Here is a 26,613-nt window from a genome sequence, read left to right as displayed (position 1 = left end):
TCAGGGGCCAGATGTGGGGGAGACCATGGCTCAAGGCTGCCCTGGGGGTAGCTGAAGGACTCACAGGGAGCCAGAGCCCCTGGGTGGGCTCCTGGTGGCGGGCTCGGCAGGGGGGAAAACCCAGCCTTGATTTCCTCACCTGCCCGGTCCCCACAGGGGGGCACCCAGAGTGAGGCCCAGGGCCACTCGGGTGAGCTCTTAACAAACACCAGGGCCCAAACCACAGGTACATTTCTCCCGTGGACAGTTAGAACTCTGGAAAATCTCAGCCCCTCCGAGAGGCTGGGAAGAGGGACGCTGGCAACAAGCTTCCCTAATTAATTACGTATAGAGCCGCTGTGTCTCAGAGGGGACGCGGCCCCTGCTCAGCACACTTGGGGTCCGGCCTGGGCAGCAGGAAAAGGCTGATGCTTTAGCAGACAGAACGGAATTCTATTGGTTGGGGTTTTATTTTCTAATTTCCAGTTCGAAAGATTCTACGTTTCAAAACCTTCCTGTTTAAATGCTGCATCTTAATGCGCCGCAAACTATGTCTCTTGTCTTGCTCGATTTCACGTCTTCTGCTCCTGTTCCTGTTATCAAACGTGCTGCTGAGACTGAACACACAGCCTACATATGGCACCAAGGCGCACTCATGCAGAAGACGTGCAACCCCTCGCTGGGAGCCTGCAGGAGAGGCAAGCTCTGATTCCGGAGAGCTGGCCACGCCACCCGGGTCCCTCCCATGTGGCCTCCACTTCCAGGGGACACGGGGGGCTCTGTCTCACTCAAAAGTGCTCTGGGACAACCTGGGTCTCGAAATGTCATTGTTTTGTATCGGCCCTGGACCACCAGAGCGGCATGTGCTCCTATAAAAACGTGCCCCCCAAAATAGCCAGGAAATGGCTGCATTCTAGATCTTTCCAGCCCACTGAGACCCGCAGACACCCCTGCAGACAACTGGGAGGGAAACTTCAGAGCCTGGCCCGGGGGGCATGCTCTGGCTCTCCCAGAAGCGACCCCACTCATGGCTGACATCCACTCGGGATGGGCACGGCTCACAGCCTTTTTGCCTTCCAGCTGCCTCTACAGAAAGCTCCAGTCCACTCTTCAGGGATGTGTCCACCCAGCCCTGGAGGAATCGGGGTGCCTTCCCCACGGGCCGTGTTGGTGCACTCACCCCAACTACGAACATTGGTCTGACGCCATCAAGACAGTGTCAGCGGAAGCTTGCTGTTACTTCATCTTAACTCAACCCTCCCATTCAGCCTGGGGGGACGGCATGCTTTCACCCTCTTTCTCAGAGGAAGAGCCTGAGGTTCAGAGAGGTGAACTGATTTGCTTAACACAGCCAATAAGCCCCAGATTAGCCTTCAATCCTGCATTCTCCTGTGGAAGCTGGGCCTCTTCCTGCAGCGCAGGGCATGCCCTGCCCGGGAGGTGGGGGAGGTCTGGAGGAGGGGCAGATCCTTGCTGCTTTGAGTGGTATGTCCCTGGACTTCACCTGGGAGCTTGTCAGGAATGCAGATTCCTGGACCCCCCTCCAGAGACCCCCAGGTAATTCCCGTGCTCATGGAAATGAGGCAGGTGCTAGAAAGCCGACCTGTGAGGTCCACCCTGACTGTCTGGGGGAACTTCGGGAGTCAGCCACAGCCTGGGTTTGGACACCTGCCGGCCTGTGGGTATGGGGTCCCCTCAATAGCTCTTGTTGCCCCTGAGCTGTGCCTAGGACTGCTCAGACTCACGGATGATCCTAGGGAGGGTGAGACCAAGGGCCAAAGGCCTTCTGGCCGTCCTCTGCCCCTGACCGTCATGTTCCCGACTTGTCCCTTCCTCTACAGTTGCTGACATGTTTGGCAACTCCTGCTGCCTGGATCCTTGTGAGGGGCCAACCCAAGGGCCGAGCAGCCTGGCTCAGCTCTGAGGGCCCCATCTTTGTCGGTCATCTCCACAGTTCCTCCTGGAGCCCCTGCGATGGCTCCTTCTTTCTTGGCTCCCTGGAGAGCCCAAAGGGCACAAAAAGACAAGAACCCACCATCCAAAGGTCCAGCCCCACCTGGAGTATCACTGTCTCCAAGAAACACACACTTCTGCCTTCTTCCCTTCCAAGGGATGCTCCAGGGGAGGCCATGAAGGGACATGGCCACTTAGCCCATTAGGCCTGGCCTGACCCTGATCATCAGCACTGGGGTGGCATCCCCTACCCTCTGCCTCCCATATCCACACCCAGCCCAGGGTGGAGAGCTGGTCCTATGGGAGCCCTCCTGCTGCATCCGGCAGGCCCCAGGACGGCAGCCTGAAGCTTTCCCGGCCTCCCTGCCTTCCCACTTCAAGCTCCAGGCCTCCCCAAGGAGCCGCCCCCACCCCTGCAGGCCCAAGCAGAGGTTGAGGGTGCTAAAGATAAAGAAGGCAGGTCCACGGCGCCAGGAGGGAGGGCAGGCCCAGAGGTGTGGGCACCCAGGGTGGGCGAGGCAGGGTACTGCAGCCCCCGGCCGGCTCTGGCCAAGCTGGCACCTGGAACCGCAGCCCCAAGAGGCCAAGGGGCCTGGAGAAGGCGAAGGAGTCACCAAATCGTTCCCAGTGCAGGCCTGGGACCGCACTGATTCCGTAATGGATGGGATCGCAAGACCTCCCGCCCCCCACACCCTGGCCGGCTGGCGGGCAGGCGACAGCTATACTCTGCGCGCACCTCCCCGTGGAGCGTCCTGGGGATTTGGGGGCTCGGAGTCGCTTGGCTTCCTGCCCTCCTCGTCAGCCCGAGCTTCCTGCGCAGCCCCGCAGATTGCAAAACTCTAGCCCCAGCCCCCTCCCGGGCCGGAGCTCCCAGGGCCTCCCTCGCCAGCTCCACCAGGCGGGTGGCCCGCCTCCCCCGAGGCCCGGCGCGCGGTCCCCAATGCAGCAGAGCTCGGCGCCCCCGCCCCCGCCGCCTCCGCGCGGTCGCCCGGCTTTCCCGACGAGGCCGGGGAGGGGCTCCGCTCCCCGCCCCCACGCCCCCCGCGGCCCGGCGCGAAGTTCCCCAAAGTGACCGGGGCGCCGAGAACCCCCGCCCCCTCCCCTCCGGCTTCCCCCGAGGCTCCGCCCGCCGCCCCCTCCCGCGCCTTTGGAAAAGTTGCGAGCGACGCCCCAAACTCCGGCCCCCCGCCCGGAGCCGCACGCGCCCCGGGCGACCCCGCGCTCGGCCGCCGCGCAGGGGCGCAGTTTCCCCCACCGGGCCCGGCGCCATGACGCGGGGAGCGCAGCGGGGCCCCAGCGGCGGCGCGGAGGCGGCCAAGTGCGGGTGTGGGCGGCGGCGCGGGGCGCACGTGCGCCGGGCTGGGGGCCGGGCCGGGCCGGGCCGGGGGCCGCTTACCTGTTGGAGGTAGAGGAAGGCGGGCGGGCAGGGCACGGAGTGCGGGAGCATGCTGCCGGAGTTGGACAGCAGGAGGCAGCCCGAGTTCGCCATGGAGCACAGCATGGGGCGGCAGGGGGGGCGCCCGGCGGCCGGAGGCAGCTCTGCGCTCGCTGCGCGGCTCGCACCCTCCGCGCGTCCCTCGGTGTGTGCGCGCGCCCTGCCTCCCGGGCGCCCTCTCGGTCTCCTCCTCCTCCTTCTCCTCTTCCTCCTCCGGCCCTCCCCTCCCCCTCGTGGCGCTTTTTAAGAGGGAGGCATGGAAAGAAAGCGGCCCGCCTCTGCCCGGTGCTCCCCTGCCCGGGCGGGGATGCTGGAGAGAGCGCGCGCGAGAATATGGCAAGAGAGGATATACGCGCGAGAGAATGGATGAGGGGGAGCCGGGGAGAGGGAGTCAGTCACTTTGGAGCCACCGGAGCCCTGTCTGCAAAGAGTGGTGCGTGTGCGTGTGTGAGTGTGCGCGTGTGCGCGCGTGTGTAGCGGTGGGAGGGGGAGTCCCTGGCGTACTCCAACATCAAACAGCCCCGCGCGGAGGGAAGAGAATCCGGAACGACGGCACAACAGCTGATCCCACACTTAACCCCTCGCCCGCCGGCGCCGGGCGGCCAGCCCTCGCACCCTCTCGCGGACCCCTCCGCTCCCCTCCTCCTTCCCGCATCCAGCAGCTGCCCCTCAGTTTGGGGTCTGGAGTCTCCCTTTGCCCGGGCTCTGTCCGCCGGCCGCTGCGGACGAAGAGAAGGAGCGGCTCTGCGGGCTCCGCAGCCCGACCGGAAGGCGCTTCGTCCTGCTTGGCGTTCAGAGAAGCGCCTCTCCTACGGGAGGCCGGGAGGCCGACTCAGTGGCAGGGATGTCGGTGATGTAATGAGGGCATCTACGCAGAGGCTTCCTCGCTGGGAAACGCTTCTTCCGCTGCCCAGAGCTTGGAAACCCAGCTGGAGCCCCCCAGAGCCTCTCCTGCTCTCCCACAGGCCCCCAGGCCCTATTTACACCCCAAGCCTGCCACAGGCACATGGTCTTGTGTATACTTAATGGGGGGGGGGCAAGAAGCACTGGCCACAAATCATCCTCCCTTCCCCACACCCAAACACACCTGACTATGTGTGCACACATCACTGGGGCAGGAGTGCACAGTACCCACCCCCTGACCCCAGTCAGTGCTTGGCAGAGGTCTTGACTGTGTCCTTACACCACCACCGTGACAGGTGTATGTGTGTGTGTACGTACACATACAGCTGCAGCTTCAGCAGCCAAACACACACACTCACAGCCCTGCCACACGTTGTCCCCCTGGCCAAGCTCATTCCACCAGGACAAGCCACAGGTGAGCTTGGCTGTCTGAGGGACAGTCTGCCACTCGCCACTGTTAGACGTAGAGACAACAGGCGGACATGCCCAACCTCTTGTCCCACTTACGAATACTTCCTCTGGGACAGGGGCGAACCCCAGATAGCCAGTACCAATTCTAGACTCGCCTATCCAGCCCAAAGGCACCTGTGATTCCCCTCCTCTCACTGCGGAGAGGGAGCCCCACTCTGGAGGGAGGCAAAACTGGGACCACCTGGTAGTGGGAAGACCAGCGGCCTGGGAGTCAAGTGGAGGCCCCCTCACTTGCTGTGTGATCTTAGGAAAGTGGCCTGTCCTCTCTGGGCTTCGGTTTCTGCACCCAACCTGAGAGGTTGGTTGGATGCTGTCTGGGATGTTCTGTTGCACTCGCTGCAGGTTGTGTTGATGAGGGTCACTTAGGACGAAGCAGCAAGGAGGCGAGAGGGATGGGCCACGGAAGGGCTTCCTCCAGGCACAGTCTGGGGACAAAGTCGGTTTGAACACGGCAGGCAGGTGTGTGCCCCTTGGCTGCCCCTCTCTCAGGCATCTCATGTCCCCTGAACAAAGCAGCCTCCAGTTCATCTTCCTCTTAGACGGGTGGGGGGCAACATCTAGGGGGAGGCAGATGGGAGACGGCATGAGGGACAAGGGAGAGACTGCGGGGGAGGGCTGACCCACTGCCAGGTGGCCGCACTGGCCTGACCTTTCTCCGGAATCCTGCGCTGTGATGCCTCAGGGGTGGCGCTGGCATGGAGTGGGGATGGCGATGCTTGACTGTGGCCTTTCAGAGTCTCCTGCCTTCAGGCCGGACCAGCTATTCACTTGGTCTCCCAGAAGAGGCTCCCTACCGTCTAAGATGGGTGGGGTGGGCGGCATTGAGGCCTGGTGCATCTGGAGCAAGAGCACAAGCTGGATATGGCATTTGCAAGCAGGGATCTTGCAGAGGGCTCTCCTGTGGAGTGTGGTACCCTGGAGTGGCCCTGGTCACAAGAGCAGGGGCAGCCCTGCTGGCCTCCTGCCTCCCAGGTCCTGCTGCTCTGCCCTCCTCTTCCAGAAACCTTCCCTCCCCTTCTGTCGCTGCCCCGGCTGCTCCCTCCCTGGAGGACACTCAGGAATTTGAGGCAGCTACATAGCGTTCACCCTCGGCCCTGGGCTCTGAATCCCCCGTCGGAGAATCGTTTACTCATTAATTCTGCTGTGATCGAGGATCTCCGAGATCAAGGCTTTATCCCTCTCAGATGAGGATTTGGTAGCATATCCTAAACGGTGCCTATCACAGACCAGACACCCTTTGAGTCAACTCTCCTGCCTTTCCTTATTGAGAACCCACTGTGTGCAGGCACTGCACCGGTGCTGGAGCTGTAGGAACAAAGTTCTCTGCCCTGGAGTGAGTACACCGTCTGGTGGGGAAACCAAACCGGCAAACCAAGACTGCAGCCTACTGTGCTGAGAGCTAAGACAGCCCAGGATAGTGGGAGCTCGGATCTGGGGTGAGCTTAGACCTGGGGTTCGGTCAGGGAAGATTTCCTAGGGGACCCCTGAGCTGTCTTGTTGGTGCCGTGAAAGCCAGGGTGGTCGCTGACGCCAGCTTTCATACTGGTGTCGCTTCCAGCAGCCTTGCACCTGGCAGTCCGTGGGCCTCTCAGCCCAGCCACCTGCCTTCAAGCGTCACTTCCAGAGAGTGTCAGGCCCAGGGAGCATGTCTAGACACCTGCTTCCATCAGCCAGCTAATCACACCCGGGCTCCAGAGAGACTGAGAACAGCAAAAGAGAATTAAAAGAAAACCTCCAGAAAAAGGATTTGAACAAGGCGTGTGTCTGGCTTATTTCTCAGGACAGGGACTGCATGCCCACTGCCTCCCCTGCTGTGCCCTGATGTTGTGACTTCCACTATGAGCCGATTACTAAATGGCAAATTGAGGGAGGCCTCGGTCCACTGGGGGTTGTCTTTGGGGTGTCAGGCCAATGGAACAGCTAAACACTACAGTCCATCTGGTCCCCTCTCAGTCTCCCCTTCGAGGGTCGGAGTGTCAGGAAGACAGGGAACTTGCTGGCTGGTCCACAGCATCATCCTGGTGGCTGGAATAACACCTGGCAGGGAGGAGGGTGGTCGCCCTGGCCCTGCCCCCACCCCGAGGCTCGTCCTGACAGTGAGGTGGCCCTGTTGCTCCAGGGTCCGGGAAACACAGGTGCTGAGAGGGCTGGGCAAGCTTCGGCAGAAAGACCAGTGCCCCGGGTGGATGTCCCAACTGCCTGGGTGTCAGGACCATCCCTTCTCTTGGCCTGGAGGAGAAAGAAGAAACGTACCCCGTGCTCCTCCAGTAGTGCTCCCGTGAGCGCTCTAGTGTGCGGACCACGTCTTCCGTGATCGTTTCTGAGTCTGTGCCTTTCTTACTGTAGGAACCTTGCTCTCCTCACCAAGGGCCTCCAGTGCGTGGCGTGCGGGTGGCGCGTTAGACTGTGGGGTACAACCTTCTTCAGATCACTCGGACCCCTCGCAGCCCTCAGGAGCCCCTGGTGCCTCCTGGGCCAAGGTGGGCGGCCCTGAGTGGTGGGTGGGGGAAGCCCGGGGCCCCGCTGTTCTGCTGCCCCCGCTTCTGGGGCAAAGGGAGGCTGTGAGCTGGGAAGAGCTGTCAATCCAGTGCTAATATTCACTACTTAAAAAAAGAGCCAAGGAAAAAATATCCCATGCGCCCTGAATCTGAGAAGGGCCTTGTTAGGGAGGCAGGAACTGAGCTGTAATTATTTCTGCGCTCCTGGGCACCACTATAAATATCAGGCAGGGAGGCACCTCAAAAGGTCCGGATGGTTCCACAGCTTTGGAGATCTCCTGGCTCCTTCCTGCCTCCACCCTGTGTCACCTTCCCCACGGGAGCCTCTCCTGGGCGCAGACGCTGAGCCCCTCTCCCCCTGCAGGGTAGGGTCTGCCTCTCCCACCCTCCCTGGCTGAGCCTGCCTGGGAGACTCAGGCCCACGTAGCTTTGCAAACACCCTCCGCCTCTTTGGTGTGTACCTCTGTGAAGTGGGGACACGGAGTCTCCCTGGGAAAGCTTGTGCCAAAAAGTATTCAAGGCGGCCTGTGTGTTTAACTAAAGGTGAGCAGTTCTGGAGCCGAATGATTTGGGGGAGTGTTGCCTAGGACCACACCCCCAGCCCCCATCCTTTGGAAGTTCCCAAGGCTGCACGCTGGCGTATCTCAGCAGAAAACAGACAGCCCCGCGGGCCCTGTAGGGGAGGTTGGGTGGGGGTGAGTCACTCATGGCCTGCCCCTCTCCCCTTCCGAGTGCCCGAGCTGGTGTCCTCAGGCTTCACCCGTGCAGGGAGGACGGTGTGGAGCTTGGCAAAGGCGCCGCAGGACAAGGGCTTAGCTCACCGTCTCCGGCTGCAGCTGGGCCATAATCCTCAGAGACAGCATGCTCCGTTCTTCCGGCCAAGCCAGATCTCTCTGCCCAGCTCCAGGGTGTTTGACCTAGGCTTGGGTGTGAGTGCTGGGGGGACTAAGGAGGCGGGAGATGCAGAACTGTATGTGGCGTCTCCACGTGGGGTGGGTTAGGGTGGGCAAGGCTTGGGGGGTGGGTGTGTGTTTATGTGTACAGGGGAGGTGGGGGACCCAAGAAGCCTCTTTTCTGTGAACCAACCAGACGCCCACATCACTAACTGAACACTCTCCCAGGGGAATTCATGCCCCAATTCCACAGCTAAGGGAACAGGAGTGGAGTCAGGGAAAGCCCCAAGCTCAGGGCTGCTCGGGGCGCCCCCAACAGACACCAAGGGGAAATGTCAGGTCAAGGACAGGCGGCTTTGGCCTTCTTGTAAAATGTAGGAACTCCTCAGATTCCCGAAGGTGGCAGCTTCCATATCTTGGGAGTGGGGCTCTGTTTCTGCTTTGTCCTGCTTTCCCAATCTCCCGGAAGGGCAGAAAAGTTGGCAGAGGAGCCCCTGCCAGGAGGAGAGTTGCGACGACAGGATGGAAGTGAGCCACCCTGGCTGCCCAGGCCATGCTGGAGGCGTCCAGCAGAGGGCCCACTCATACCAGCCAGAGCCTCCCCTTCGTGGTCAGGCCTGTGAAGAGGGGATGCTGGAGTGCTCCCCGTCCCTGGGCCCCTCTGCATCCTTGAGCCACCAAGTGCTCAGCAACACAGAGGGAGAGTGGGGCCTGGCCCAAGCTACCATGGCCAGCACCCTCCTTCCAGCTCGGGCCCCCCACCCCCAACCAGCACTGTCCCCCTGGCCCCAGCAGAGACTGCAGCAAAAGTAAAAATCGGCGTGCAAAGGAAGTTTATTTATCTGTTTAATTAAGAGGCGTTTGCCAGCCACATTCGGGTCCATCCGTCTCACTTACAACCATGTCCCAGCAAAATTAAACATAATAAATATAGGGAGACTGAAAGCAAAGGGCACACTCGAGATATATGGGCAAAGTCAGAAGTTGCACAGGGTTGCAGTTATAAGCACATCTTCCTTTGGCAAGTTCCTCTCCCCTCGGGGCCTGGGAGCCAAAGGAATGCTCTCGGAGAAGGGGCTGTGGGTGCCGTTCCACTCTGCTTTTTCCACTCAGCACTGTTGCCAAGCTTTATTTATTTTAAATGAACCCCCAGGACTTCTCCCTTCTCCTCTTCTGGAGAGGGGGAGAGAGCTGAGCACAGAGCGAAAAGAACATCTGAAATCAGCCAGTGCTGTGATGTTCCACCCTGGGGCTTGGTGGGTAAGAGGCCTCGGCAGCTGCAGCCCTGGAAAGCTCTTTGCAGGCTCCCGCTGCATCTGGGCCGTGAGCGCCTGGCAAGGAGGCAGCACGGGCTGCAAGAGTCTTGGAGAAACAGATCTGCACTCTACGGTGCCAGGTGTGGCTAAGCCACCATTCAGGATACTGGCCCCAATATTCTGAGGCCAGAGGAAGAAGGGGGACAGAATTTTTATTTCTATCTCTGATCTAAAGCTTCAAGGACCTGGCTGTTTGCTTAAACTTCCAAGGAAGTTAAGTACAAAGGGAAAAAATGGTGATTTATTATCATTATTGATTGCTAACTGTAAGAATACCTTGCATTTGCTGAGTGCTTTCCCAACCTTTTCAATCTGACTTAACGTGTCTGATCTCACAAGGTAGGTAGGGAAGGTAGAATGATGCCCATGTGGTACATGATGACACTTCTAGGATCGCAGATGTGGCCCAAAGTCACATAACTAGTTAGAGACAGAGTTTGGGCTGGAAAACAAGCCTTCTGGCTCACACACTCACTCGAGCCTTTTGCTTCCCTTCTACGACCGTGCTTGGCTCACGTACTTCTGTGAGCATCCTCATCCTTAGCCCTTGGAGCTCTCTCTCCTAACAGGATCAACCCCAAACCAAATCTGTTAATGTAATCGTCCTTTGCAATAGCTTGGGCATTTACTAATCACACCACTGTCTGGTCTGTGCAGCAATTGTCTTGAATTTGCTCTTTCTCATTAGGCAGGAGGTCACAAGAACTCAGTAGGGTTGCTGAACTCAATGATGAGGCCAAGGAGAGAAGCTGCCATTGGACTGAGGAAGCCCTTCTATGGGGTTCCTAGCTGATCTGCCACAAGATGCTGCATTTCCTGGATCCTCATCCCACACTCTGAGCTGCCCCACAACCAGGAGCTCTCCTGTCGCACCTAAACCTGTGCATGTCTACTTGGCACCCTGTGCTGACACCGTGAATGACCACAGAAAAGAGAGTCTTAAGAGGTACAAGAAGTCTGTATATGTGCTTGAAGATGAAGATTCCAGTTCTGACTGGCTCATCAATGAAATGCCCTTGGATGGCCAGGTCCCCAGTGCAGACACGACTGAAGAAAGCCTCCAATCAGGCCAGGACAGGGCTCATGTTACGGATTTATCACTGTCAGAGGCTCTGGGGCTAAGGGAAACCTACATAACTCACTGCTCCACCCAGCCCACCCAGGGTGGCCCTCCTGGGCACTGAAATTGCCCTTGGCTCCACTATGTGCTGCCCTTCAGCACCAGAGACAGCTCTAGACTTTTCCTCAGGTCACCCTTCCTTCCCCAGCAGTGAGAAACAGTCCCTGGAAGGGACAAGAATGCTCATAGGCACAGGTGATGGCGCTGGAAGGGAATCTGGGATCATAGTGTCCAGTCCTCTGCCTTCTAGCTAGCGGTCACTGAAACCTTCAGGGACGGGCACTGTCTTTTTTTCCCCCTTGAAGTACTCCACTGAGGGAGACCCTGACATCTTTCTGGGGAGCCCATTCAGATTTTTATCCCCTACCTGTCAAGAAATTCTGCCTTGTGTCTCACACAAACTTTTCCCACCTTAATTTTATTCAAAGGGGAAAAGCCTTGAAGGAGTGCCAAGGGGGAGCTTGGACCAGCTGCTGAAGCCACTGTGACCTCCTCTAACTCCCAGGAGGGGCCAGAGGTGACCCACCAGAACTTGTAGAACAAGACTGTGTGCTCCAGGGGAGGGTTCAGCAGCAACACTGCATGCTTCACGGTGTCCAAAAGGGGAGACCGGACCCATGACGTGGCCGGCAGTTTGGGACTCTCCTATTGCTGTGACCAGCATGGATTTATGTGAAGTTCAGTTAGCACTGAACTGAGGAAGCAAGTCATTCAGAGGCTGTAAGCAGAGCCATGGGAAGGGGTCAAAGCTTGTTCTTTCATTCACAGTGGGGGGATCTGAGCAGCAAAAGCCCATCCTTGTGTTCCCTGTGTCTTCATAAAGACAGCAATTGAAATAGCTGGCCTCTTCACTTTGCCATCAGTTACAATAAATCTTACCTAAAAGAGAAGCCAATGTCCCTTCCTTTGGCCTTGGGTGAGGAGAAGCCATAATGGGAGAGACCCAGTGAAGCCCCATAGAGAGGGAGTGATGGCCAGAGGGTAGCCTAGGCCCCAGGACTGTGAAAGTTGGTCCTCCAAACTCTGAACAATTCCGAAACACTCTGGATCAGGCATCTGCCTACAGCCCCGGCCCAGCACTCATTTGGTTACAAAGCAACCTTAAGGCCTCAGGAAGTAGAATGTGAGGGGGCTGACACGTTGCTCTTCTTCTGCCCCTTTGTGTCCCCTAAAGTCAAAGCATCAGCTCATTAAAAGCTCATTAGGAGCCTGAGGCAACAAAGGCCCAGAGAGGCAGCACTGTCCTGGCAGAGCGCACGGCCCTGGGGAGGCGGGTGCACTGTGTCAGGTGCCCAGTGCCAAGCTGCAGGCAGGAGCTGAGCAACGGAGCAGGGAGGTGGCCAGCGGTGGTCATGGGGGGTGGGGCATGGGAGGCTCTTCCAAGGAAGCCTCATGGGAGCTGAGCTTGTCCTACGATGCACAGGGCTGGGGACGAGGCTGTCTGCCAGGAAGCGAGGGAACAGACACAGTTACCTGCAGTTTTCCCTCCCTGCACCCCCAGGTGTGACGGAGGCTAAATACAAGCTCCTCTCTCAGGTTTTGAGGGGAGTGAAACAGGGAAAGGAGGAGGGAGGGGTAGGAAGGACCCTGGCTAGCATCAACTTTGCCTGGCAGCTCAAAACACCCCAGGGAAGTTGTGAATTGCTGCCACTGTGAGTACAATGGAGCAGAGAAAGAGGCAGTGGCTGCGGCTGTGTTTCTTTACTCTCCCTAAGGATTGCCGACAGTGGTGGGACATCTCTGGTGGAAGTGTGGGGGACTTAGTGGAAGACTATTCTGGGCCCCCACCCCTGCTGGCCCCCATCCTTCTACTCTCTCTCACTCCTGGGGGGAGGAGCCCTTCTCTTACCTAATCTACCATAGCATTGGGGTCCAGCACAGTTTTGGCACCAACACACCTCTCCAGTTCCAAGGCATGAGGTTTCTGAGAATTCACTGGCAAGGAGGTTTGGGGAAAGTTGGCAGCCAGCTGAGGGCCCTGTGCTGCTCTTAGCAGCTCCCAGCCTTTCCTCCTGCTGAGAGTTGCTGCATTAGGATGGGGGGAGCCGTCTGTTCCTTTTCTTACTTCCTTAGGATGCTGTGACTTTTGATTCCTGCTTGATTAATATACAGCCAGCAGAGACTGTATTTAAGGCAGCTTTAATTCTCTCAGGTCACCAAACTCCGGAGCAGTAAAGCTGCAAGGAGCCAGCCCTGCAATAGATCAAACACCAGGACCTTCAAATCGCTCCGTGGCCCAATTTCTCATCACTGCCGCTGCCTGATAACCCTCCCAGCCTGAAGCCAATATCTCCCTTTTCCAGGGATGTGGACGGGGACTGGACGCGGATGTCCATAGCTGAACCCTCCTGGCAGCCAGGAGCGAGAGCTGGAAAGACTGAACCCCTCAGAACCAGGGACAGCTCCAGCCAGCCCCTGGGGCGTCCAGCACTGGTTACAAGCCTTCCTGAGCCAAAACACGGATGGGTGTAAAAGACCTCACTGTTCTGCCAGAGATGACCAGTGGCTATCCCTGTTGATGCCTGCCTTCCACCAAAATATCCTTGCCAGCCAAATGAATTTTCTGCACCCCTTTGAGACCCTGCACACTCTCACTGCACGGTCTCCCTTTAGGCTTTCTCAAGATCCAGGTTTCTCATTCTCTGACCACCTGAGACCTCCCCAAAGAGAAGCAGGCTCCTCTTAGGACTACCTGGCCTGTCTCCCTTCTAGTCCCTGGTGCCCATGGCTTCTGTCGGTCCCACAATTTCCTTTCTGGTTCAACCTCATCTCCTCCCAACTTGCCTCATTAGCATCTCCTGAAAGGCAGGCTAATTTCTCTGCTTGGCACCTGGGTGTTAACTTGCTTGGGAGGAGGGGTGGAGGGGGGGCAATGCCTGTGTGGCTGCCATTTCCTCTGAAGCATCTTTTATAGACCTGGTCCATGTTGCAATTCGGGGAGGCACCGTGGAGCAGTACAATGTGAGAAGATTACGCTCGGAAGCTGGGCTTGTAAATTACCTCCCAGTGGGGGCAGGGAATGCGCCTGTTAACGGAGAACCCAGTGCGCAAAGCCATTCTCATTTAAGAGCAGGATCTTCCTGGATCAGACTCTGATCAATCCTTGCTGCCACCAGCACGCCATATATTAGGAAGAAATGTTTGCATTGAAGTTGAAGGAAGCCCCAGCCTCGCCTTCTCATGCTTGCCCCTACTGCTGTCTTATTAAGATTTTCTTTAGACCTAGCTCCTGCTGGATTTATTCCCCCCATTCTGCCTCTATCCACTTAAAAATATCGTCTATAGATTTTCAAATTATTGCTACACTTTCTAAGAGAAGGATGCAGTGGTTAAAAATTAACAGCAAATTTATAGGAATTCTATATGGCAATTACAGAATTATAATGAAGTGGCTGCCACTTGGCCGAGTGTGGGTAATTGGAAATCCACGCTGGGAGACTAGAATCTTTACTGTATTGGAATTGTATTTTTGAGAGTAAATGCCGTGGAGAGGGTCAGTGGAGCCTTGAGCTGGCCGAGTTCTTCCCTGGAGGAAGGAGTGACTGGTGCACTGCCTGTTCAGAGGCAGTTTAAAAGAAGAATCACCTAGCCTGTCACACAAGCGAGTGGCCGGACACCAAGGGGGTAGGTAGGTGTTCTCGGCCCAGGGAGCAGCCCTGAAGCCTCCCAGCCTGGTCTGGAGAAGGCAGGAAAGACTGTGAAGGAAGGACTGTCATGCCCAGCAGAGCAAAAGGGATCATTGGGAGGGAGACGGACAGATGGAAGCACTGGAAAAACCTGTTCTCCCTGTCTGCTGTTTTTGGTGTTGCAAAAAATTTGGTTAAAAAAATTGGATAGATCACTTTCTCATGAATACAACAACTTTGTCCGTATTTCGCAGGGTACAGCCTGCATTCCCGTACCTGCTGGGCAGAAATGGACTTGGGCTGCTTTCTCCTGTTTGCTTCTCTTTAGGATCTGGTCACCCAGATGGTCCAAGGGGGCTTGTAATAAGGAAACTCTGATTCTAAGAAAGGGTGTTCCTCAGGAACTTAGGTACAGACCACCTCCTGGTTCTTCAAGAGGTTTCTCTAGAGCTGGCGCTGTCCAGCACAGGAGCCGCCAGCTCCCATGTGTGCGAAATACAAGCTGGGTTTTGAAGACTTGGTACAGTAAAAAGAATGAAAAATAATTTGTGGATCTGATTACACATTGAAATGATAATATTTTGGATATATTGGGTTAAATAAAGTAAATTGTTAAAATTAATCTCCTTGGTTTCTTTTTACCTTTTAAAGTGGCAACTGGAAAGTTACACATGGACAAGTGTGGTTTGCATTATACTCCCACTGGGCAGCACCGGTCTGGAGCAGGGGCGTGAAGTCTTCACGCTCATTGTCCGACAGCACCTGGCCTGTTGTGGGATGCAGAAGGAGCAGCCAGCTGGGTCTCCCCTTGTGGCAGGGCCCAGAGAACGTAAGCCTGCTGCAGGGAGGACACCTGATTCCCCCACCCCAAACACAGACGTCCAGCAATGGGGTTTGCTCTATTTAGATCTGCATCACCTGCTTTCCGTTTGCTCCATCCTGATGTCTAGGACTGGAGTCATCGTTATGTCCTGCCAGTGCAACTGCACAAGCCCAGAGGCCAAAGGTGGTGCGGGCTGGGTTCCTCCTTGCTCTCCCCTCCTGTCCAGGACAGGACGAGGAAATAGCACTCTGAGCACTACTCTGCTTTTGGGGCTTAGCTCATGGCTGGCACTTCTGCCTCCTGATCTGCACTTGGGGAAAGCGGTCCCAGCAGCCAACTCTCATGTGGCTGAACTTGTTTGCATTTGGCTCCTGGGTGAGCGTATTGATTTTCCTCTCCAGTGCAGAGTGAGAGGCCTCGGAAATTCCATTCCAGTGATATAGAGCACAGTATAATTATCATCATCCACGATAGAGCTTGAACAGATCAGATCTCAGGCACTCAGAGTACCCTCAGCCTCGTTCTACACCCCAGCCCCCTGGAAGGCAGGGAGGAGGAAGTAGGAATGCGCATACCATCCTTCCCTTTTCATCAGATGGAGAAAATGAAACAAGGAGAGCAGAGGAGCATCCCAGGGCGCAAAGTGGAACTCAAGACTTGGGGTCTGAGTCATTGGCCCCTGCGACTTGACCAGAAGCAGAGCTGAGCTTGCAAGTGGGCTGTAATCCCACGTCTCCTGCCTTCCACTGCACACCCAGCCTCTGTGTTTCCAGAACCTCCACCAGCAGGAAGCGATGCACACTTGGGCTTGAGAGTCACCCTGATCTGGAGGCAAGCCCATTTCTGCCCTGACCCCCCGTGGGACTTGGGGCAAGTGGTTCAACATCTGGAGCTTTACTTTCTGCATCTAGAAGAATGGGAAAGCAATACCTCCCTCAAGGGTTGTGGCAATTCAAAGACCTTCTGTATACAGAGGAGCTGGCGCACAGTAGATGCTCAATGAATCATGTTAATTAATTCAACAAATATCTATCGAGTGCCTCCAAATGCCAGGCTTTATTCTAGGTCCCTTCTGTCTGCAGTGGCCAAATGAGACAGCCAGTGAAGTTTCCTTTCTCTCCACCTAGATGAACTGAATTTGCCCCGATCATCTCCCAGGCCTTGGTACAGAAAGTACAGTTAACTCTCAATTATCTATGCAAATGGAGTGGAACGTTCCACTAATAATTCAGAAAGAGCAGAGAGTCCACAAATAATTCTTGTTTGAATTTGAAATGCATTGTGCTTATTTTTGCATCAGATTTACCGTCCTAATTACTGTTTGTTCTGGCTTATGCTCAAACTTGTTTGCATTCCAAGAACTCACACTGGTTGGTGGTGAGGGACATGCCTTAGAAGTATGCTGGGACCACCAGGTGGAAACCAGCCACAGACAAGCCCTGGGGGTGGACTGATAGCTGCCCTACTTCTTGATATCTGCCCATGAGGAATGATGGAGGACATCTTAATTCCTGCTTCAAGGGTTCTGCCTATGTGGGGGGCTGGGCATGCGTGGGCAACATGGAGGCCCGGGGGCCACACTGGATCCCACGAGCTGGATCTTCTTTACTGGGGAGGCAGAGATGAGATGCATACCCAGGTGCAGCTCCCTTGAGGGCTTCCATATTTGGTTCTGTGTCTCTTTCTGGGCTTCTCTCTGTGTCTCTCCTCCATGTCCTTCTGCCTTTGTATGTGTGTCTCTCCATCACCCTCCGCATCTTCCTCCACTGGTGCTATTTTGAGCACTCTTCTCCGTGGGGCAAATCAGGAAACAGATATTGCTGTCAACAGACACATCTTCCATACAGTTGGGGTGGGGTGACCCATCTTTCCTCTTGAATTGTGAGCTTTGCTGGCCAAGGGGGTTGTATCTAACTGGACCCCCACATTTCTCTTTGTAGGTCAGGGAGGGAAGGAGAAAACACAATGAATCCATCTTTCTGAGTCCTCTTTTTTCCCCAAGCTCTCCCACATAGAGATCTCCAGGGATGGAAGTGGGGGGTCCTGCCCCTACACTAGGCAACCAAGATGACAGGTATCCATGACTTTGGCTTGGCTCCGATTTTCTCAGCATGCTGAGTAATTTCACCATCTGAGGGCCTCGTTCTGTGTCAGGAGAGTGTGGGGGAGGCTGTCATCCTGCAAGTACAATGGGTGGAGCACTTGGCCATTCTCTACGCTGGACCAGACCAGAAAGCAAGCTCCCTGAGTGATGCTGTTCCCTGAAAGCCTTCTGCCCTGGCCCCGCCTGCCTCCTCTCATCCACACAGGACGATGCTTTAGGCCCAGGTGCACCGGGGTGTGATTCGGGATGGCTTTCCTGCTCTCAGGGGCCACAATACTAAGGCCACAGGGAAACACTGCCATTTGTGTCCTGCATGCCAGCTCATGGAGCATGTTCACACACATCACCTCAACCTGTCTCACACGACCCTGTGAGACAGACAGGTACAATGAAGCTAGACCGAGGCTCAGAGGAGTTAAGGGACATACCAGAACCCATTGTTCAGGCCTCTGGCCACTCTGCCATGATTTGGGGGAATCCAGAAGCCCCCTCCCTGCCTTGGAGCTTTCTGAAGCCTAATGTGCTACCGTTTCCCAGTAGTAAGATAGAAACCCACTCCCTCAAAGATGCTGAGCACACGAAGATGAAAATCGCATCCAGCTCATTGTGAGACTGTCAACTGAGAGCAGGTTCTCAGGGAGAGAAGGAGGAGATCTGGAAGACACTGGGCCAGTGGGAAGCAAGTGGCGGCTGTCTCTTTGGAGGGAAAACTGCATAGAAAAGGGTGCAGCTATGGTAATAGCGTGGCAGATGGGAAGACACCCTCTGACTCTGGCCACTCACCCTATCTCCTCTGAAGGCAAAGGCAGGGTGGCAAGAGGTTATCAGAAAAGGAAACTAGTGACCACTGCGGCAGCCAACCGCCAGCTACTCTGGGGGCAGGGGGCGCTCTGCGAGGTGCCACCTCTCAAGCTGGTGGGAAGCAGGTCACGCCCCTCAGGTAGGCTTCACACCTCCTCTGCCACCCCCTCACTCTCACTGGGACCCATTCCTCCCATAGCTCTCACTTATCTGTCCTCCCCTCAGCAAGTGTGGAAAGCAGAATCAGGGCAGGGGGTGTGCTTGGGGCCGGCTCCCCTGCCCCTCACCCCTGCATGCTGAGCTGCAGATCTTGGCGTTCCCTGCAGGGAGGGGAATTAGCCGAGGTGAGAGTTAAGGAAGAGGATAAGGCCAGACATCTGGAGTCCAACAGTAGACTTTGAAATGCCAATGACCTCTGTGGTGGGAACAGGTGACCCAGAACAGCCTGGTTTGGTCCCAGTTCTAAAAGTAATTAGATGCTCTTAAGTAAGTTTCTAAAGCTTCAATTAAAGTTAAAATGAAACTCCAGTCCTCCATTGCACTACCACATTTCAAGTGCTTAATGGTCACATGTAGCTAGTGGTTACCGTATTCAATGCAGATGTAAAACATTTCCATGGTTGCAGAGAGTTCTATTGGACAGTCCTGCTCTAAAGCTTTCCAGGTCTCAGTTTCCTTATGTGTAAAAAGGGGAGAAAAGTGCCCCAATTGTTGCCCAAGTCTCAGTGAGATGGCAGATGGCTAAAGCGTAGTGTGCAAATCGTAAACAAAGTGGCCTCATGGTTTGTGCCTGAGCTGTCAGTCTGTTGGGGATGGAGAGAGGCAATGGAAGACCCATGGAGAGTGGGCAGCCTGTAGCACATGTGCTCTTTGACATGTTCAATCCCAGGGGGTCAGGGATGAGGTTCCAGGAGAGATCCAAAGGCCCCTTATCAATTGGCAGATATGGTGGGCACCAGCCAAGTAACTCATGCTGCCCCTTAGGCTTATAGCAAATATAAGAAGAGGAAACATGCCAAACAGATATAGCTACCAGACAGGGGTGGCTTCAGCACAGAGATGAGAGGGGCAGAGGTGCACCTTGGGCGAGGGGTGGCAGTGAGGGAGGAGAGCCCTGTGGCTCCACACCATCTGGCTCCTTGTGCCACCAGAGAGGGGGCTGTGGGAGGAATGCCGTGGCTGTCCGGGCCATGGGGTTTCACAGAGCATGTCCATGGGGAATCGCTGAAGCCAAGAAAGCTTTGCCAGGCTGGCAGAAACACACACATCAACTCAATAATGAAAAACAAAAGGGAACTTTGCACAGGGAGCAAACCTTTGCTGAGGAAGGGGACAAAACTAAAAATACTGACCTGGTGTATGGGTCTGAGACACCTGAGCCCCCACCTGAAGCAGAGACTAGTCCCAGAGTTCCCTTCCTCAGGCCACTTGGGGGAAGCCAAGGCAAAAGAAACCCTTGCATCTTTGGGCATCTCTGGAAGTGGGCACCTGGGCCAGCCACGTCCTGGTTCCCTCAGGATGAACCCATACCTACTCCCCAGTTCTTCAATGTCCTTGGCCCCTTTCTCATCCACTCCCATGCACCTCTGTTCTCCCTGAGACCCCTCTTCTCCTCTCATTATTTTGTTTTGTTTTTAAACATCACCTTGGTTTCCCATAAAACAAAAACAAAACATGATCTGTAAAACCATCCTGATCCAATTCAGCAGTAAGCTGAGCAACGGAGGTGGCCCGCGTCGCCCTAACAAGGAGCCCTTCCTTCCCACCTGGGGTGCTCTCTCCAGTTATCCAAGTTGGAACAGATCTGCTCTTTTTGGCTCCAAAGTTAACGGGCTGTGAGAAGGAATTCTGGATACTGTTAAAGGGGATGTGGGGGAGGTGTATGGAGTGGGAGGGGTGGAAACAGGGAAATCAGGGAATGTCTTGCTTCCTGCAACACTAGCGACAGCAAACTCTGCCAGGATGCGGAAAACCAAGCTTCCTACCATGAGCGCATGTGGGATTTTCAGGGGCTTGCGTCAAACAGGGGCATCTCAAGACTGCCCGGGCTGCTGTCCCTGGTCCTGAACCTGCCTATTGGCGTGCAGGCTCTTCTAACTTTGAGGATGCTGGGGATTTCTGTCCATCCTCTCAGGAGAGCTTCATCATTTCTCTTTCTCTCTCTTTTTCGGTATTTTCTAGAACAGATAAAATGCTTCTGTAAGTCTATCACATATTTTATAATTATAAACTCCTCCCGCCCCTTGGAGAGGATGGAGGTGGAACCCCTGTCCCTCCACGCTCCCCCAGGGCTGTGCTCATCTCTCTGCCTCCTCACCCCTCCCCTGGTGCTTCCTTTCCCCCATATTCTCCAGACTCCACTGGAGGCTGGGGGAGACTGACAAAGAGCCCGGGGCAGACTCGGGCAAACTTCCTTAAAAGTTGCCTTCAACTTTCAGGCCTCCTCTCTCTGTGCCTCCTCCCCTGCCACCGCCAACCCAAATGCTCAGCTTCAAACTGACACCACCTCCTCTCTACAGCAGCTGTCTCCTCCTCCTCCTGCTTCACTCAGAGCTGTCACAATCCCGGAGTGATGACACACGTCTCTGTAATATCAGCAGTCATTACTTAGAGAGTGCCCTCGGTCCCCTGGGCGCTCTCAGAGGCACTGACAAGGCTTCCCTGGCATGGGGGTGGAGTGGGGCAGGGCCCAGGCAAGGGAGGACTCTGGAGGGAGAAGCACAAACCCTGGGGTGCGTCTGAGATGGATGGTAATCCCTCCTGCTCTATAATCTACAGGGACCTCTTGTCCAAGCAGAAAGGGAGAACCTGGGGATTGAAGCACTACTGCAAGGAGGGGACCCCCAGGAAAACCTTGGGGATGTGTTCAAGGTGCCACCCTCAGGCACAGTAACTGCAAAGCCCTTACACGAGGGCAGAGCTCTACAGCTTACAAAGCTTTCACCAATGCTATCTCATGTGATTCTCACACCCCCTGGCAGAGTGGTTATTGATACTCCAGTGCTACACACAGGGAGAGTGAGGCCCAGGCAGGAGACCTGCCCAGGTTCTTCCAACTTGAACCCAGGCATCAGACACTCCTGAGCTCCACCTCCCATCCACCTTTCACTCTAGCCCTCATCACATGGCTGTAATCTAACAGTCCCTCCCCTGAGCTCACTGCGCATCTTTCACTGTCTGCCCTGAGGCTTTCCTGCTGCAGTCGTGTGGGACACCTGCGGGAGCCCGCTCTGCCATTCTGATGCCCGGGCCAACCTGGATATGTGAAGAGATTAATGCCATGTGGAGCAATCCTTGACCAGAGGGAGGAAGGACCTGGAGGGCAGGGCTCCTTCTCCCATCCCTGAGGTGGACTCATCCAAGGCTCCTCCTAGGCTCCCTTGTGGGACTAAGCTCCAGTCGCCCACAGTGGTGATCAGCTCAGTGACACACCCTTGGACTGGCTTGCCCTCTTTCCCTATTTTATTCTCCCCAGTGCCCCTCAATCTTGTGCACTTACCAAAACTCTGCCTCGAGCCCTTCTCAGGGCCCAGTGTCCAGGGGGAATCCAAGCAAAGGCAGCCCCTGAGGACGGGATTCTGGATGGGATTCTGTGTGATCACTATCAGACACATCTAAGGACCTCATTGCTGGTACCAATAGGCTTGTGACAACCCACGGCATGTAGGAGCATCATGATTATGGATTCTCACTGGTGGAGGATTTGGAAGAGGTGCAGGTGGAATGTGGAGCATTTGGTTATGCAGTAGCTGTGGCAATGGTCTGGGGCAAGAGTAATTATAAGGACTATGGAATTGGTTGGCTTTAGAAACCTTGGAAAAAAGAAAATGAGTCTCAGCCGAGCTATCGACTCAAGGGACATTGGCCTCCATGGAAGTATTTAAATCGACCTTATCTCCTAAAGCCCCAGGACTGACTTACAAGGGCAGCAGAGTTACAAAGGAGCCTGAAAACACAGACGTGGAACATCTCCTTTGCCAAAATCAGAGCCCTGATAGCAAAGAGTGGGACCCAGGGATGGAAGGCTTCTGGGGATGATCCTGAGGGTCCTGCACCCCCTGAATTTCCTGAACTCTACGGGCTGGCAGAAGGAGCCCTTTCCCCCTTGAGAAAAGAGAGTTGGCTCTCCTTACCCGGAGAACAAGCAAAGATCTCCCTTGAGGAGGTTTCTCACAAGATAATTCTTGTCCCATCAAAAGCTGCCCCTATCGTCTCTCACTTTCAGAAGACCAGTAGCTGGAGTCAGGATGTAGCAGAGGCCAGCTAGGGGACAGCTCCAACTCCAGGAGGAAATCACCTACACACTCAAAGATTGCAGACCCAGCTGCTCTGTACCAGCAGGAAGCGGGGAGCAGGACGCGGAGTAGACCTTGAAGGAGTTGGATGAGGGTGGGCAGAATATAAGTCTGGATGGGGGAGAAATCATTGACACGAAAGTAGTCTCCCATGACTCAGGCAAGGACGTCTGAGCCATCCAATAACCAGCTCCTTGAAGCACAGACGTGTTGATGGTCTTCAGTAAGAGAGGTAGAGACATTGAAACTACTCTGGCAGAGTACTGAAGAAGGGGCCCAGGTGGCGTGACCAGAGAAGCCACCAGCTGACTGTGATGCCCAGGAGGACCCAGGAAATACTCTCTACACAAAGGCAATAAGAAATGCTTTGTGGGGGGTGGGGAAGGGCATCAGCGTCTGTGGAAAGCTCAGTGGTTGCTGCCTTCTGCAGGCCAGGTTTTCATTAGGAGATATTGCCACTAACTGACTCTTTAGTATCAATGAGGAGGAGAAGATTCCAGAATAGTAGAGGCCAGGTGGCCACACTTAACCATCAGAGGCAAGGTGGATGTAAATACCATCATGGCCAGCAAGGCTTGGTAGCAAGCAGGGGGCCTTGAACTGCAGAGATCTGTGGCCAACAGACCATGGTGTCCCTGGGGATGAGACAAACATGCAGCCAGCTAGGGTGTTGCTGAACTTGTCTAACCAGAAAGAAATCAAGAGCTGGTGAGCAGAAGACTGTCCTGGGCCATCACAACGGGAACACGCAGTACTTCACCCAGTTCTAGGTCTAAGGCGGTTCTAGATCAGAGCCCACTGATTGGAGGGAGACGAGGTAGGGCTTTGCAACGCCACTGCGGCAAATACAGTGAGAGTCCCCAACCTTCCCCGGGGGGACCTGTGACATTTACCAGAGAGCCTGTACTTGGGAAAGGGGAAGATATCCAGACTCTGAAGGCTGTAGGATATGTGGGCAGGGCTGACACAGATACTAGTGAAATTGAAACACAATCATAGTCCCCCGGTTAGAGGAGAGTTTGTGGAAATCCAGAGATACGTGACATCCTGACCCAAGTCCATCTTACAGCAGGTCCAATGGGTTCACAGACCCACCCTGCAGTTTGTTCTCTCATCTCCAAACATATCATTTGGATGAAAAGACTTAACATCTGGCATAACCTTCATATTGGTTCTCTGACCTGGAAGGGCCCATGAAACTTCCCCCAGCCCAGCCGAGATAGCAAATCAGAAAAAATAACACTATCCCCCCAGGAAAATTGCAGAGACTGGATCCAGCATCAAGGATTTAAAGGAAGCAAGGGCGGAGGCCCCCATCCTATCCATGTTCAATTCATCTGTAAGGACCGGAGGAGTCGTGTGGATGGTTGTGGACTACTGTGAACTTAGCCAAGCCCCTAAGTGCAGAGAGCGGTGCTTTATTTCCTGGAACCAATCAGCACAGCCTCTATTACTTGGTACATGGGCATCGAAATGGAAAATGTGTTCTTTCCCATCCTTGTTGATAAAGATGGTTAAAAGCTCTTTGCTTCTATATAGGAAGGATAGCAATACATATTTACCGTCTTGCCCCTGGCTATAATTATTCTCTTGCTCTTTATCACCATATCTGCAGGATCTATGGTCATTTTGACATTCCAGAGAACATCATGCTCATCCGCTATGTTGAGGCCCGGATGGGCAGGAAGACATGAGTACATCAAATGCCCTAGTAGGACCTGTGTGTCAGAGGGTGAGAGATGGACCCCAGGAAGATCCATGGTTTGCCATATCAATGAAGTATTTAGAGTCTGGGGCATTCTGGAGCCTGCCCTTGAAGTTTATGTAACGGCAAGTTGTGCCCTATACCCCTTCACCAAGAAGGGAGCACAGAGCTTAGTGGCCTCTTCGGATTTGAAGGCGGCATATATTAATGTCTCCAGAGCGACCAGTTTTGCGTACGACCCAGAGCAAGAGACGGCTCGGCGGCAGGTCCGAGATGCAGCACAGATGTTCCAGTGGTACTGGAGGTATACTGTGGTGGACAGTCCCTGGCACGTCTCAATAAGAGACACAGTGCTGACTCCCGGGGCGGGGGTGGAGGCTCTGTGACGGGCTGGATATAATATGGGGCTGCAAGACGTGGAGCTCGCCTCCTCCCAGCTCTTCTGTCTACTTCAGCCTTTGCTGTGGTCCACAGTGGTCCACAGCTGCATCCTGGCGGCCCCTCGCCTTAGCTGAACTGCATCACTCTGTCTCCCCCAGGCCACCGCCGTGTGCGGCGCCTGCAGGAAGCAACGCAGGAGCAAACCTGGAGGCACCTGCAAGTTAATACCCCCCGGCACACCCCTCCCAATGGGCTGGGGAGCTGGTAGCCCCACGGCATGGAAGCCCTCTCCCATCCCTCTGGTGGGCAGTGTGCAGGTGCATTCGGAGAAGCTGCAGGCTCCTCAGAGGAGGCTCGTGGGCCTGAGCTTCCGTTGCCGCGCTCATCGACTCGGTAAGGCGCCCGCCCTGGCTTCCCTCCTTCTGCGCCTCGCTCTTCCCAGCCCCTTTCCTTCGAGCTCCCAAAATGAACTCCTGAGTACAAGCCCGGTCTCAAGCTCTGCTTTTGGGGGAAAAATCTAGACTAAGACGGCTGACGTTTGAAATCCAGAGTTTCTCATCCCAAGAAAAAAGAGTCACACGACTTTTTTCTCCTCTCCAGTTTCCCTAAGAGTATCAATTGTTTTCAAATATTTGTTGGGTTAAAAGTACTTCTTAATATTATAATTAGTAGGTTTTTTTAAATTTAGAAAACAGAGCAAAGTATGAAGAAGATTTTCACCTGCGATCTAACAGTCTTAGTGGACCTCAGGTTGGCAGTTAACAGGAACAGCACGGTCCTTTGCCCTTGTCGCAGTGGCAGGCACAGAGTTAAAACCTTTCTCCTCGTGTCCCTAGGATCCTTGCTGGATCTGAGACCTCAAGGGCCTCTCGACTCACCCTCTGCTCAGGGCCTGAGGCCAGAGTCAGGGAGCTCTGGTCAGACAGAGCTGCCCCTTCCTGACATTGACCTCTGGGAGGCCGGCTCCCTCCATGGAGCCCATGTCCCTTGCAAGCTCAGCTGGGAGGCTTCCCACGCTGTTCCCGGGGACCAGGCTAGACTCTGGGCCAATGGGCTGTGACGTCTGTGGGCTTTCTAGGGACATCACCTAGGAGCAGGACATTCTGGAAGAAGGCCTCCTCTTCCGGGCCCGCCTGCTGTCTCTCCCTTCCAGCCCTAGGTCCTGAGCTAGACACCCCCTTTCTGGGGGGACATCTGTCCAGTCTCAGTGCTTCCCTCTGGGGGGCATCTGCCATCATGGAACTTTCTCCTAGGCCTCTGGGAGATCCCAGTGTGGACCCAGGCCCCCCAGGGGCCCCCCAGTGTGGGTCACTCCCTCTCTTGCTCTCATCCTCTTCCCTCTCTTATCTTCAGCTCCTTCAAATCTAGCCAGTCTTGCCCCCGAATTGAGGAAACTATTTCTTTAGGTACACAATTAATCGCCATCTTGCCTCTCTCTTTTAAAACAACACAGCTACACCTCAGAGGTGGTGGGAGCCCGGCTGGCGGGGGTTAGACGTTGCAGAAGATGGCTTGTCTCTTCCCGGGTCTTGGCATCCCTCTCTCTCTGTTCTCACCCTCTCCTCTGTCTCCGCTTCCTTCCTGCAGCTCTAGGGGAAGCCTTATTTACAGTCACTGCAGAAACGCTCCCTCTAACCTCCGTTGGTATAACCGTAACCAAGTGGATACGGAGGAGCTGGGACACGGCCTGGCAGGCCCAGCTCTCCAGCTGTCGGCCCTGCTCTGCGGCTCTCGAGATGGGACTCAGGCACAGAGCCAAGGCTCTTGGTCCTTTCTGCAGTCCAGTGTCTCCATCACGTCCACGTAAGTCAAGACCATCTCAGCCACCTGACCCTCAGGCTCAGGGGCAGTCGGGGAATGGGGGAGGGGCTGGCTGGTGGTCTGGAAGGGGCAGAGAAGGAGGCACTGGCTTCCTTTCTGTTGGGGTCTCCACCCACTCGCTGACTTCTCCTCTCTGTGGACAATTTCCAGCTTCTGGCTGGTTCCCCCATGTGGTATCTTTGTCTAAAAAAAAAAAACAGTCAGCTGTTGGCCTTCTCATGGAATGTTTGTCCCAGAGAAGCAGAACTGAGTAGCCTTGAGTGAAGGATGCCTGGCTGATGGATGCCCCTTCCTGGTGCCTGAGCAAGAACCGTTCCAGGCCACGTTCCATCCTTGGGGTTGCTCATGCTCCCTTTGACCTGGCTCCCACCCTGTCAACTAGGGAGCCGGCTCTCCGTATCTCGGCTTGGGCTGCCCTCTCTCCACGCATGCTCTTTCTTCTGCTCAGGCCACCCATCTGAGGTGTGGTTCATGATGCCCTCAGGATTC

The 26,613-nt window shown here is 55.3% G+C and overlaps 1 protein-coding gene across 28 annotated transcripts in view; it reads right to left on the bottom strand.

Moving 5' to 3' along the window:
- RBFOX3 (RNA binding fox-1 homolog 3) overlaps positions 1-26,613 on the bottom strand; it is a 510,773-nt gene that overhangs the window by 82,100 nt on the left and 402,060 nt on the right. The window contains exon 1 of one of the 28 annotated variants that reach the window (XM_070225842.1): positions 3,329-4,113. The exons of 19 other annotated variants lie outside the window; for them this stretch is intronic. In XM_070225842.1, coding sequence (XP_070081943.1) covers positions 3,329-3,433 — 105 coding nt within the window. In that variant the 5' untranslated portion in view covers positions 3,434-4,113. Of the gene's footprint in view, positions 1-3,328; positions 4,114-26,613 lie in introns of those variants that run through there. 8 more of the 28 variants (XM_070225846.1, XM_070225849.1, XM_070225864.1 and 5 more) reach the window with 8 other exon arrangements.

Source organism: Equus caballus, chromosome 11 (genome assembly GCF_041296265.1).
Source record: "Equus caballus isolate H_3958 breed thoroughbred chromosome 11, TB-T2T, whole genome shotgun sequence".
NCBI lineage: Eukaryota > Metazoa > Chordata > Mammalia > Perissodactyla > Equidae > Equus > Equus caballus.
Note: the sequence above shows the minus strand (reverse complement) of the source record. Positions and strands in the feature narration are given on the sequence as shown.